Raw genomic sequence first — 15,303 nt, 5'->3', positions numbered from 1 at the left:
CTCTATTTGCTATAAATGATGGTTCACATATGGAAGATATGGGACTGGCTGATGGGCACCTGTGTTTTATTGGTGCTAATTGTTAAGCCAAAATTAGCACAAGCAGCATGATTCTCTGCATATTTTTTTGTATCTGAGCTTCAGACCTGCATTCAGTACACAGTCATCTGCAGGCAAAAAAAAAATCATGCACCAATACTCCCTCCACTTTAGTTTTGCCTTTTAAAATTGAAAATTTTTACTATCAGTGCAGTAACTGATTTGGATGTCATGTTCATCCTCAATGAAGACATTTAACAACATGACTGAAAATCCTACTGAAAAAGCATGGGAGCAAGCACACAGCCTTGTTTTACTCTATTAGTCCCTGGGAAAGTGTGAGAAAATTGTCCACCATCCAGAATTCAGACAAACATGTCATCTTCAATTGCCATACAATACTGATGAATTTCTATGGGCAATCAAATTTTGACATAATTTCCAAGAAGCTCTCATGTCTTACAGGATCAAAGCTCTTGGTCATATTTATAAACATTGTGTACAGACTTCTGTTCTGCTCCTGGCACTTCTGGAGTTTTTGGCAGCAAACACCATATTGACTATCTGAAGCTACATTGACTCTCAGGTAGATGACCATCTTCCAGGTGAAGGATCAGCTTATTAAGGAGAACTCTGGCAAGAATCTTACCAGCAATGACAAAGAAAAAGATCTCTCTGTGATTGTTTTAAGATAAACTATTTTCTTTATCTTTAGAGGGGTAAACGATAAAAATGAATATTGAAATCCTGGGGATTAACTCCTTAACCCCCTCTTGCCATATAACCCAGAAAATTTTAGTCATCTTTTGTATGAGCAATGACCCTCCTACCTTGCAAATCTCAGTTGAAATAGAATCAAAACCAGATGTCTTGACACACAAAAGAAGTCTAATGGCATTCAAAACCTCTTCTTCAGTTGCAGTTTCACTTAGGAAGGGACTGACTTCAGCCTGAAGTAAAGTTAGTGGTTTCAGCTTGATTAATGATGGTCTGTTGAGAACACAGTCCATCTCTCTATGATCAGATCCTTATCATTAATCAATGTGGCTTCATCAGCATTTAGTTGTTGAGATACACCAGAGGTCTTTGGTTCATAAATAATTTTCAGAGCACCATAAAAGTATTTTAGATTGTTACTATCATCATAAAATTGAATTTCATTTAACTTCCTACTGAACCAAGAAACCTGCATCTCTCTAAGCTTTGCTTGTACTTTAATTTTGATGGGAATAAATGCTTCAATCTTAAAGCTGAATGAACTATCCCACTGATACACCCTGTAAATTTCTCCTTTTTCATTTAACACTTTCTGAATTTCCCTATCATTTTCTTCACATCAATCTTGATGTTTATACATGTTCTGATTCAGATGAACAAATACAGTGCTGCATTCTAAATCTCTGGAAGCTGACCACTCTTTTTCTGTTCTGCTATTGCCAATTATGTATGACTCAATTTTCCCTCCAATTTAGCAACAAACTGTTTCTATTCAGATAAGTACTCTTATATGTTGACATTAATTCTTCTGATAGTTATTTTGCCTTGGGGCTGCTGCTATTGTTGAATATGAACATTCAGCTTCAAGAGGGTGTCTATAATCAGTCCAACACTCTATGCCACATATTATCTTCATCACTCACGCTTCCTTCTTAGCTTCTCCTTGTAATCACATACTCTATCAAATGCCAATGTTTATTGTGAGGATGCATGAAGTTTTATTGCATTTAAGTAAATGGAAGACAATGTTGATGATGAAAAGATCATGAAATGCACAAATCTTCAATAGTAAGTGACCATTGCTGTGGGTGTTACCAGTTTTTTTCCTCCCAACGATTCCCTGCCATGTCTGATAGTCTGAATCTATTTTAGCATTAGTCACTTAGGAGTATAGGCTCGTCCTCTTTTGGCACATTGATGGTAAGAGTTTCTGGGTTTTTGTAAAATTTTTCTTTGATCTCATCAGGATTCATCATGTAGGAAAATCGGCACTGGTGACAGTGGCATGGTATTTTCCTCCAATTGGAAATTACATTGTCATGAGCTTGTTTACTCTTTTTGATAGGCATACAAGTTTAGTGATTAGATTAGTGATTATGAAACCTATGGAAGCTTCATGATTATTCCCTTTTCTATCGCTATTCCAGAAAAAAAAATGTGTATCCAATTCTAACTTCAGTAAGTTGACCTTCACTTGCCAGACTTCTTTCATTTAGGGTGGTTATTTGGATGTGATACCTGCTAAGATCCCTCAAAACAAGAGTTGTTTCTTTCAGGTCTATTGGATTTTGTATTGTTTGTAAGTGCACTCACATTTCATGTACCAATGGTGAGTGGAATCATCTTTGTATAAGTTTTGATATATTTTGTGTGAATATGTGTTTCAATCACAGGGTGGGATCTCTGTTTGCTGCAGTAATTAGGCCAGGATTGAATAAGCAGACAATTATTAGGGTACTTTTTCTAGCCCCTTCCTCAAGTGTAAGCAGGGTTGTGAATACAACTCCCAGTGTATCTGCATCTGTTATGTTATCACTTGTCTTTCATAAAAGGATTAAGGTAGGTAAAAATGGTAGAGGTGATGTCTTTCGGTTTATGTGTAAATTGGATTTAACTGAAGTAGAGTTGCATGAAGTTGTTGACTTCATTCTCTCTTTAGAGTCATCAGAGTCCAGTAGCAGAATAAAATCAAGATGACCAATAATGGCTTGATATGCAGCGGATGACTTGGCAAGTTCAACATCTAAGCAAGCTCACTCCACAATGACTCCTTGAGTTACCTTCATGACTGTTGGAACACATTGTTCTCATCTTTGCATTCCACCAAGAGAAGTCTTCACATGCTAATTCACTAACAGGTTTGAGACCCTTTGGTTACCCTCAACCTGATTTAACTTTTCTGCCAAATTGCTTACTGGGTGTGGCTACTGTGCATGCTACAGCTTCTTGGAGCCACAAGCAATATTTAGGTGGACATCAAGGTGCAAATTAGCCTTGCAAAGGGCTCTGCAAAAGTATTAGTCTTCCCTATACACACTGTATGCCCAATATACACGTATAATATAATAATGTGTATATATAGGTATTTGCATTATGAAACGTTATCTTCTAAGATAGTTTTAAATCTTTGAATTAAATGCTTCTTAATTTTTTTATAATTGGAATTTAATGCAAGATTTATCTTATTTTATCACTAGATGAAACATAATTTCCAACTAAAATTTAATAGTGTTTCAAAATATTTTCCACAGAAACTAAAATGTGTATAATTTATTCCCTGTCAAATTTGCAGAAAGTTTTGTCAGTTTTGAACTGCTGTGTCTCTTGATTTTCTTCTTAAAATTTATCTATCAGCAATGTGATGTAGTAGGAAATCATACTAGCTTTTCCCTGAAGATACTATATCCCTCCATAACACCTATGTGGAAAATGTTTTCTTTGAGTAGCCCCCAGACAAACTTCCAGTGACTAATTGCATATCCTCATGGGAAACATAATTTGGTATCTTGGTGAAGCATTCTATAGAATTTAGGACTAGTGTGTATGCGATTTGGTAGCCTCTGGAATTAGCTAGAGTCCTAGGGCTCTGGAATAAAAAGGGATAAGGGAGTAGCTAAGTAAGGAGCTGCTACCAAGAGTTGGTGTAATGATGTTAATCAGACAACAGAGAAGCATCTACAGCAAAAGAAGCAACAATCAGACTGAGAAACGAACTACATAAAATGGTAAATGCTCTCTGATTATAAAATCTAATTAGCAGGTACAATATTCTTTTCTCTTTTCACTTTCCTTTTACCTCTTTATTCCTTCTCCCTTTCAGGCAAAGTTTTTTTATTTGGTCATATTTAGGGAAATAGGAAGGGAAGGGAATAAGGGAAAGGTGGAGGGGAATGATTAAAAGGAGGGTAAATTGAGGAGGCAGTGGTCAGAATTAAAACAGACTTTTGAAGAAGGACAGGACAAAAAAGAGAGAAGGATGAACAGAAGAAAACAGGGTAGAGGGGCATACACAGTAATCATAACTGAATGTGAATGGGAGGAACTCACTCAAGAAACAGTAGCAGTAATCAGACTAGATTAGAAACAATAATACAACAATAAATTGTTTATAAGAAAGATACTTGAAACAGGAAGACACATATACAGGGTTAAAATAAGGGCTGAAGCAGAATCTATTATGCTTCACTTAAAGTAAAAAGAAAAGCAGGGGTAGCAATATCTCAGACAAAGTAAAAGCAACAAAAACCTAATAAAAAGCAATAAGAAAGGAAACATCATTTTACAAACAGGTACCACAGTTGTGATAAAGGTTTCATTTCCAAAATATATAGAGAACCTACTCAAATTTATAAAAATTCAAGCCATTCTCCAACTGATAAATGATCAAAGGATATGAACAGACAATTTTCAGATGAAGAAATTAAAACCATTTCTACTCATATGAAAAGATGCACTAAACCACTATTGATCAGAGAAATGCAAATTAAGACAGCTATGAGTTACTACTTACATACCTCTCAGATTGACTAAAATGACAAGAAAAGATAAAGACAAATGTTGGAGGACATGTGGGAAAACTAGGACACTAAAATATTGTTGGTGGAATTGTGAAGTGATTCAATCATTCTGGAGAACAATTTGGAACTATGCCCAAAGGGCTATCAAACAGTGCATATCTTTTGATATAGCAATGAAGGATCCACACATGCAAAAATGCTTGTGGCAGCCCTTTTCATAGTGGCAAGAAACTGGAAACTGAGTGGATGCCCATCAGTTGGAAAATGGCTGAAAAAGTTACAATATATGGATATCATGGAATATTTTTGTTCTATAAGAAATGATCAGCAGGATGATTTCAGAGATGTCTGGAAAGACTTACATGAACTGATGCTAACTGAAATGAGCAGAACCAGGAGATCATTGTACATGGCAACAACAATAATTACAATGATGAATTCTGATGGATGTGGCTCTTTTCAACAATGAGATGATTCAGACCAGTTCTAATGATCTTGTGATAAAAAGAGGCATCTACATCCAGAGAAAGGATCACAACATAGTATTTTCACTCTTTTTGTTGTTTGCTTGCATTTTATTTTCTTTCTCATATTTTTCCTTTGTGATTTGATTTTTTTGTACAGCAAGATAATTGTACAAATATGTATGCCTATATTGGATTTAACATATATTTGAAGGTGGGGGGGATCAGAACACAAAGTTTTGCAAAAGTTAATGTTGGAAAATTATCCATGCATATTGTTTAAAAATTAAAAAGTTTTAATAAAAAATAAAAAGGATAATGTTTTCTAAACTGAGGATCTAGAAAAGAGTTTAGGAAAGAGTGCCTTCTAGACTGAGAGTCTAGAAAAGAGGATTTTTCTAGATTGAGAATCCATAAAAGAATATGAAGGATTCAGAAAAGAGTGCTGAAACAACTCTGTAAGATGGTGTTTTCTATATTGAAGATCTAGAAAAGAATGTTTTCTGGATTTAGACTCCAGAAAAAAATTAAGAAAAGAGAGTTTCCTAGATGGAGGATTAAAAAACAGTATTTTTTTTGGATGGAGGATCCAGAAAAGAATCTATACTGAGAATTCAGAAAAGACTCTATAAGATAATATTATCTATACTGAAGATCTAGAAAACCATGTTTTTTGGATGGGTGATCCAGAAAGAATCTAGAAAAGAAAGTTTATTCTAGAGGGAGGATCCAGAAAAGAATCTACAAGAGAAGGTTTTTCTAGAGAGAGGATCCAGAAAAGAATCTAGAAAAAAGGGTTTTTCTAAAGGGAGGATCCATAAATTAACCTAGCAAAGAGTGCTTTCTAAATTGAAAATCTAGAAAAGACTATAAAATAATGCTTTCTAGACTGAAGATCTAGAATAGTGTTTTCTGGATGTATGATCCAGAAAAGAATATAGAAAGGAGAGTTTTTCTAGAAGAAGGATCCAGAAAAGAATCTAGAAAAGAGTGTTGACTCCTAAAAAGAATCTAGAAAAGAGTGTTTTCTAGGTTAGACTCTATAAGATAGTTTTTGAGACTGAAGATCTAGAAAAGAGTGTTTTCTGGGTGAAGAATCTAGAAAAAGAATCTAGAAAAGAGGATTTTCTAGAGGAAAGATCCAGGAAAAGAATGTTGCAAAGAGTGCTTTCTAGATCGAAAATCTAGAAAATACTCTGTAATGTTTTCTAGACTGAAAATCTAGAAAATAGTGCTTTTTAGATGGAAGATCCAGAAAAGAAAATACTTTACTACCTGTCCCTTTCACCACCTGTACTTTCCAATTTTCCTGTCTTTGCTCACAGTGTTCCCTGTGGATGGAATGCCTTTCCTAACCAACTAACTTGTTAAAAACCCAACTTAGAGTCCTACTACTGTTTTTGTTGTCTTCCTTGCTTTCTCTTGATGAAGGAAATATTTTTATCTTATCCCTATTTAGAAGGGATTTTTTTTGACTCTTTCTGTTTATCATATAATAGTCTATATTCCATTTATTTTTGTGTGCCTTTGATCTATTTCATAGATGGTAAGTTCCATGAAGACAATAGCTTTGCCTTATTTAAAGTTTGTATCCTTTTCACTATTTTGTATAAATCTTTGTGGAAAATCTTATGTAATGTTGAATTTATGGATCTACTTCTTTCTGTGTAGATTTTGTTATAACTATATTAAGTATATGTCAAATCTTCTTTCTAAACTGAGGGATCTCTTTGAGAGATCAGAACTCATACATCTTTGTAACCCTCACAATGTCATCCAGACTAAAAAGTATTCAATAAATATTTGTTAACAAATGTATGACATTCTAGAGGGAGAAAATTTATAAAGTATTTCATGATTTTTAAATAAATGGAATAATGTTATTTGTGTGTGTTATACTGCAAATTTTGATTTATTACTTTACCCTGTTTTTCTATGGATCATTGGATCTTTGAAAATATTCATTAACTTTCCACAGTATTATGAGTGCTATTTGTCTATTTTGGAATATTTTTCCTCAATGTGCCAGATAAAAGATTAAAATATGTATAGTAATTTAGAGAAGCAGATGTGGATAATATTTTTTGGATAAGGCCATTTCAGTTCCTTGAGAAGTATTTTCAAATTTATAAGAATTCAAGCCATTCTCCAATTGATAAATGGACAAAGGATGTGAACAGACAATTTTCAGATGAAGAAATTAAAATCATTTCTAGTCATATGAAAAGGTGCTCTAAATCATTATTTATCAGAGAAATGCAAATTAAAACAACCCTGAGGTACCACTACACACCTTTCAGATTGACTAAGATGACAGAAAAAGACAAGGATGAATGTTGGAGGGGATGTGGGAAAACTGGGACACTAATACATTGCTGGTGGAGTTGTGAAGTGATCCAGCCATTCTGGAGAGCAATTTGGAACTATGCCCAAAGGGCTATTGAACTGTGCATTCCCTTTGATCCAGTAGTGTTTTTACTGGGCTTGTGTCCCAAAGAGATAATAAAGGAGGGAAAGGGACCCACATGTTCAAAAATGTTTGTGGCAGGTTTTTTTGGTAGTGGCAAGAAGATGCCCATCAGTTGGAGAATGACTGAATTGACATATGGCATATGAATGAATTATTGTTCTATAAGAAATAATCAGCAGGATGATTTCAGAGAGGCCTGGAGAGATTTACATGAACTGATGCTAAGTGAGATGAGCAAAACCAAAAAATCATTATACATGGCAACAGCAAGATTATACAATAATCCATTCTGATGGATGTGGCTTTCTTCAACAATGAGATGATGTAGGTTAGTTCCAATGGTCTTGTGATGAAGAAAAAGCCATCTGCATCCAGAGAGAGGACTGTGGGAACTGAGTGTGGATCACAACATAGTATTCATTCTTTTTGTTGTTGCTTGCTTGCATTTTGTTTTCTTTTTCATTTTTTTCTTTTTTATCTGATTTTTCTTGTGCAGCATGATATTTGTGGAAATGTGTATTCAAGAACTGCATATGTTTAATATATATTGGATTACTTGCCATCTAAGGAAGGAGATGAGGAGAAAGAAGGGAAAAATTTTGGAACACAAAGTTTTGCGAAAGTGAATGTTGAAAATTATCCATGCATTTATTTTGAATATAAAAAGTTTTAATTTAAAAAATTAAAAGAGTATCATAGATAATGAAGTACTTTAAAATTTTGCATAGCAAATTTCTTTGATAAAGGTTTCATTTCTCAAATATATAGGAAGATAGTCAAATTTATAAAAATAAGAGTCATTCCCCAGGTGATAAATTATCAAAGGATATAAAAGGCAATTATTTGAGGAAGAAATCAAAGCTTTCAATAGTCATGAGAAAAAATGCTCAAAATCACTATTGATTAGAGAAGTGCAATTAAAATAACTCTGAGATACTACCTCTTCACCTATCAGGAAAAAATGCCAAAGGGAATGAGGAAAAATAGGTACATTTGTTGATGGAGTTGTGAATTAGTCCAGCCATCCTGGAGAAATTTGGAACTATTCCCAAAGAGCTATAAAACCATGTATATCCTTTGAACCAGGATTAAAACTACTAGGTCTGTACTCCAGAGAAAGAGGTATATGGGATATTGAGAGAGAACTAACACCTTTGATACAAGGGCTTAGCTACTCTGATCAATAAATTGATCCAAGATATTCCAAATGACTTATAATGATAAATGCTATCTTCAGATGATGAACTCTGAGTGAAAAGTGAAATATAGCTTTATCACTTTATTTTTCTTATTATTTTTAATGTGGCTAATATAGAAATGTTTTTATGATTTCAATATGTATATCATATTGTTTGCATTTTTAATGGTATAGGAGGGAATGGAAAGAAGGAATACAATTTGAAACTCAAAATTAAAAAGAATAATGCTAAAAGTAAATAAATAATGAATTTTTTTAAAAAAAATTACATTTCTTCAGTGTGCCAAATGGTATTTTGTATGCTTTAAATGCTTACTTCCATTAGATGAAAAGTTGCTTCCTAATGTTGTGTAAATGTATCTTTAGCCTCCCAAAAATTGTGCAGAATGAGAGAGAGCAGGTCTGAAGGGGTTTCATATTTCACAGAATATATAAACTAGGGCCCTACATGCTTGCTTATATTCAAAGAGATCATTTGGTTTTGTCATGAGTTAATTAGAATTGTTACCACCTTTTACATTCACAAAAATTGCTCTTTTGAAAATTTTGGTTTACAGAGGATTTTTTTTTAATCTTTGACCTCCTTGGAGTGTGAGCATAATAATGGTTTCTCTGAGTATACATTTATGGACATTTTAGTTATTTTTCAAAATAAGCATGATTCCAAATTGCTTTCCAGAATGTTTAGCTAAATCCTCCCTTCTCCCTGCAATATATAGATTTACCTCTTTTCCCAGCTATTTCTTTCTTTTACCATATTTGCCAATTTGGTGTATGAGAGATTAAGTCCTAAAATTGTTTACATAATTTTTTACTTTTATATTTGGCAATTCAGAGTAACCTTTCCTGTGATTATTAGTAGAAAACTATATGTTCACATATTTTGGCTGATTATCCATTGGGAAATGGCTCTTATTCACATAAATATGTTGTTGTTCCCTATTATATTATATTATATATATTATATTATTATATATATGTTATATCCTTAGATATACAAAGTATTCTAGAAGACTTAGTTGTTATTATTCAATTGTGACTGAATTTTGTGACCCCATTTGGGGTTTTCTTGGCAAAGACAATGAAGCAATTTACCATTTCCTTCTCTAGTTCATTTAATATATGAGGAAACTGAGGCAAATTGAATTAAATGATTTTACCCAGGGTCACAAGCTAGTAATTGACTGAAGCTAGATTTGAAGTTGGGCTTTTCTTACTCCAGAACTGGCATTCTAGCCAATGTACCAATTAGCTGCCCATAGTTTTAGATACCTCATTTATATGGATGGATTTCCTCGATTTTTCTCCTAAACTCTAGTCCATAGCACCATGGACTACTTCCTGCTGGAGATTTTTACCTGAAGTGAACTCAACATCTTTCCCCATGAATTTTTGCATCATCCAAATTCCCTATTTCTCTTGAAGGTATCAAACATCCTTCCTGGTACCCAGGCTTGAAACCTCATAGACATACTTTTTTGTTACTGAGCTTTAATCAGTTGACAATTTCTGTTGATTATAACTCAAAAATAAATACTTCCATTTTCAGTTGCAAGTACAGTAATTCATGCCTTTATTTTTCTTTTACTTATCTTAAATACCTTTTATTATTAAAATTTTTTAAATGTTTCATTGATTTCTTTTTACTTTGTGTCATTTTCCAATAACCTTCACTCTTCTGAATATAATCATCTTTTGCAACAAAACAAAATGAACAAAATAGTCATGTCAGTGGTGTATTTCTCATACTACATCATAATATTATCCATCTTACCTATTTCCATTCTTCTCCAAGTTACTAGTTTCTTTTTTCCCTCTTGAAATTGCTTTGTGTTACTTTATAAGCATGCTGTATTTATTAGGTACTGATTTTCTGAACTGATTTTCTTCAGTTTGCTTTTTTTTATTTGAAAGTCATTTGTTTATATGCTCTAAACACATATATCTTGAGTAATAATCAATTAGACTATAATAGTATTGTGATTGATCTCCCTCTCTCCAGTCATATCCTTGTCCATTCCATAAAAGGAGCTGCCCAAATAATCTTTGTAATAAATGTATCTGATCATATCACTCCTCTATTCAAAAATCTTTAGTGGTTCCTTATTACTTATAGGAAAGGAGAAATATTATGTTATCTTGGAAGTAAACTTATGTATTATACCATACAAAAGCAAGAATAGCATTAGAAAAGAGATGGCCATAAAAAAAAGATCATAAGAATACATAATCAGCAGAACCAAAGATAAGACAACCAGGGCAACCTAGAATGAACTGACAATGAGCCAAGGCAATGATATGTAAGCAAAGAAGATGGTTACAAGGCCTAGAAACTACTTGATATATGTAAAGCCATGTAAAACAACAACTAAGATAGCATATCTGGATTGATGTAAGGGAGAGAAGAAAGATTCATAGGGTCATAGATTTAGAGCTTGGAATGGGACCATGAAGTTCAACCTATCTCATTTTACAGATGAAGTACCTAAGATATGGAAAAGTTAAAGAACTGTTCAAGGTTACATTTGGCAAGGGTCTGTGGCAAGATTTTAATTCATTTCTTCCTCATTCTAATCCCTATGTCCTTTTGAGTTGGTAAAAGAACTAGAATATTTCAGTGAACACAAGATTATGGAATTGGACCTGAGTTACATATGTGAGGCAAATTCTTTCCCCATAGCTTTAGCCAGCTTTGTAGTGCTATGTTATTTGTAAAGAAGAGTCTTGGAGCAAAATTTTCATTGAGTTCTTTCAGATGAGGAGAGTATAAAGTGGATAAAATATGAGGCTTGAGGTCAGAAATACCAGTGTTCAAATCTTGCCTATTATTCTTGAGGACCCCGTGGACAGTCCATTTAATTCCTCCTACCCCTACAAAGTTAAAGACATAGCTTTCTCCTATTGTGGAAGAAAGATTGATATAGTCCTTTATTCTGACCTCTTTTTTTCTACTAACAAAAATTATCTCCCTATTAAATGTTATATAAAACATAGCATATTGCATAAAGTAGCCACTTAATAATCACTTATTAAATTGAATTGATAGAACCTTATTGTTTATTGGTTTGATTTTTTTTTTTAAGGAAAAACAAAACTGGTGCTAGGATGCAATCTAGTATAGCAGAAAGAATGCTGGGGTTGGAGACAACAGGGCTTGAATTTAAAAATTCAAAAAAAATACATGTATATATGTATGATTAAGTAATAATGCATGACTAAGTAAATCCCATCACCTTTCTGGGCCTCAGTTTCCTCATAATGAGCATTCAACTAGCTGATCTTTGAAGTCCCTCTCATCTTTGATGTTGGCAGTATGTAATGTCATTGATATAAGGAAATTTCAGATGAACAAACTATTATGAGTGAAGGTCAACAATGCCTAGAGCAAGAATTTAAAGTGACTTGCACAGCATCACACAGCTGGCAAGAAACTGAATTTTAAATTTATTTTTCCTGGCTTGGAGGTCAATTTTCTACCCCAAATGCCCATCAGATATGAGAATACATTTCAAAAATATTATATTTGGCAATTTTTTATATGAAAGTAGGATTCATTCTCTCTAATTGGTTGAAAATTTCCCCAAACCTCTCCCCCCATGCCCCTTATCCTGAGGGTATTTCATACTCCCAGCTCCTCACAATCAGTTGTGGGGATCACTTTCCAAAATGTTCAATGGTCACAATAGTTAGGGAGGGATTGATCTAGATAATCTCTAAGGTATCTTCCAGTGAGATATAAAGTAGATATGAGACATCATCGAGGAAATTTCTGGGAGATACTCTATAAAAGCTTGGGGTGAATTACCAGTTGAGAGCTTTGGTGCAATGAGTAATTTCCACGTCGTATGATAGCCTGTTTTCTCCTTCACGGATGAAGGGGCAGGGAGCTGGTCAGAACAAGGGAATGGATGTAGGGTGGTTGAAAACTCTTAGATAATTGCAATTTGTACAGTCGCAAGGGATCAAAAGATACTTCTCTCCTCACCCTGCCTGGGAGCAGTCACAATTCTAAATTTTGCAATAACACATAGCACTTCTAATCTCTCGGGGGAAACAACATCAAGGCTTCTCAGCCCTCCCCTCAGCTCTAGACCAACTGCCTTCACCTCCCCCCCCCCCACGCTCCCCCACCATCCCCATCTCCCCACCCCCGTCCCCTCAGTCTCGAGCTAGGATAACAGAATCAGCCGGGCCAACAAGGTCCTCCCCTTTCCTCCCAGCATCCCACCCCAACTCCAGGTCAGGAAATCCTCCTCCACCTTTTCCCTAGCCTCCAGCCGGCTTCTGAATATAGGCTCCAGGGAATGGAACAGCTTAGCATAGACTAGGTTTTTGGGCGGCCTCTAGAGTTCCCTTCATTGCTCTTCCCTTCTGGCAAAGTCCCTTGCCCAGGTCTGACCAGGATCCTGGCTGCACCAAACCTGTTCCTTACCTAGGCTCGAGCTGCGTGCCAGCTCTGGGGGAGGGAGCAGGGAGCCGAAGCCGTCAGAAGAGGAGGGGGAGGGGGAAGAGGCGGAAGAAACTGACGTGGCTCTCTGAGATGGAGCCCAGCGTGATTCATCAGCAGGAGCTGTAGCGGAGGAGCCTGCTTCTGGCCCCAGGCGGGATGGGGGAAGCGTCCTGAGCGCTCAGTAGAGGCGCGGTGCGCGGACCTTTCCAGCCGGCTAAGGTGGAGAGGAAGACCAAGCTTTGTCGTACCCCGGCGTCTACGGTCAGTTCTTTTCCTTTGGTCGCGGAGTGCCCACGAAGGTCAAGATGGAAGAGATCCTGAGAAAGCTGCAGAAGGAAGCGTCCGGGAGCAAATACAAAGCCATCAAGGAGAGCAGCACCTTGGCCGTAGGTAAGCAGAGAGCGAGGGAACGAGCGAATGGAGAAGGACAAGGTTTGAGGTGGGCGCACCTGTCCGTCCGCACTTTGCTCCCTGGACTGGCAGTCCCTTTGGGCGCATCATATACTGAGAACGGAAAACAGTCCCCACTCTGCTTAGGGTTTCGCTGTGGTTTAGTTTGGCTTGCTCTTTAGTGAAATAGTGATGCTTGCCTTGCTGACTTTTTTCTCCCCAGTCGTTTACAATTGACCTGTCACTTCAGCTTCCCAAGCCTCAGTTTCCCCATTTAAAAAACGATGGGCTGGGACTAGATGTCTTCAAGCTCTTCCAGCTCTAAATCTATGATCCGACACCCCAGCTGTTTTCCCCTTTCCTGAAATGTTACACCGGATTGCTGATTCCCTTTCCATCAAAGGCACAGTGGTGCTGGCTTGGATAGGCTGCATCGATCCAGTGGCCTGCTCCTTAAGCTGCCATTGGGAAGAGGGAACAAGCTGCTATGCTATCAAGTCGGCCTTTTTTCAAGAGGCAAAGGCTAGTGTAACTGAGCAAAAAGGGATTATTTAAGTGGATCGAGAATTGCAGCTTGCTGTTCAAATATAACTTATTGTATAAGGAGAAATAGTGATCATAAACCTGGATAATGTTTCCGCTGCAATGGGAGTGTGGTCTGTGATAGGTTTTCCTTCCCCTGGATTTGTCCATTGTGGGTAGAATTGTACTGAGTTCCAGGTGCTAAGTTTATTTTCCCCACTGGGCTCAGATTGCCAGCTAGAGGAAGAAGGATGAAAAAAGTTCCAATTGGATGAGATCCTAGGATTATAATTTGAGAGCTGGCAGAGACCGGGGAGGTCTTTTAGCCAAACCACTAATTTTGCATAATTTGTCATTTACCTAGATGAAGCTCAAGGAAGTTGGCCAGAGAGGTAGCAGAGCTGGGATTTGAACCCAGGTCCTGTAACTAAAAATTCAGCATTCTTTCTATAGCAATTTGTGGGAAAAGAGGAATCTGCTCAGACTCTGAAAGGAAGGACAGTGATACTTGAAAAAAGGGGTGAGGTGGGGGCTGGTCACAAAATGAAGGCATCCATCTACAATGAAAATTTCAAAAGTGATAAATGAATGGATGGATATATATACATTTATATGTTTTATATATATATATATATACATACACATTTATATAATATTAAGCACCTATTATATGCAACTGTAAAGGATTACACAAATGTACAGTCCGGCCTTTAAGGAGCTGATTAATTTCATTAGCTATGTGTATAGGGGACATCTCCAGAGAAGGGAGATTTCAATTTCCACTTTAAAAAAAGATAAGAAAATATAACAAAGAATATCAGATTTGGGGAAAATTTAGTTGCCAACCATTCCTCTAGGACTTTATATAAATTACTAACTTATTTCAATCTCCCCATCTACAAAATTAAAGATTTAGATTAGATATAGTTTCAAATCTCATAGTATTATAACTCTAAAAGTCTCTGAAAATAATAACAACAATAATAGTAAAAGTGGTGTAATTCCTGATTTCCTCATGGAATTTGAAGATCTGTATAAGAAGCTAACTGTGTGGCAGCCTTTAATTCATTATTGAAATACAGTGGCTACAATGTGCAAATAAGATGACTGAGAGACCCAGAGAACAGTGTTTACAATGCTATAATCAGTCACTATATATACAGAGTTCTGAAATAGTTCTAGGGCAAGGTTACCCAGATTTAGCAAAGTGATAAAAGGGGGCACAGTAGGAGGCTATAAACTCATCCCTGTGCTTC

At 35.9% G+C, this 15,303-nt stretch overlaps 1 protein-coding gene across 3 annotated transcripts in view; it reads left to right on the top strand.

Annotated features, from left to right (window-relative positions):
- Positions 1 to 12,877: 12,877 nt before the first annotated feature.
- ARFGEF3 (ARFGEF family member 3) overlaps positions 12,878 to 15,303 on the top strand; it is a 207,172-nt gene continuing 204,746 nt past the window's right edge. For 2 of the 3 annotated variants that reach the window (XM_031964201.1, XM_003769494.4), the window contains exon 1: positions 12,879 to 13,525. In XM_031964201.1, the coding sequence (XP_031820061.1) occupies positions 13,441 to 13,525 (85 nt within the window). In that variant the 5' untranslated portion in view covers positions 12,879 to 13,440. Of the gene's footprint in view, positions 13,526 to 15,303 lie in introns of all 3 variants that reach the window. The other variant, XM_031964200.1, reaches the window with a different exon arrangement.

This window comes from Sarcophilus harrisii, chromosome 4, assembly GCF_902635505.1.
Source record: "Sarcophilus harrisii chromosome 4, mSarHar1.11, whole genome shotgun sequence".
Lineage (NCBI taxonomy): Eukaryota > Metazoa > Chordata > Mammalia > Dasyuromorphia > Dasyuridae > Sarcophilus > Sarcophilus harrisii.
Note: the sequence above shows the minus strand (reverse complement) of the source record. Positions and strands in the feature narration are given on the sequence as shown.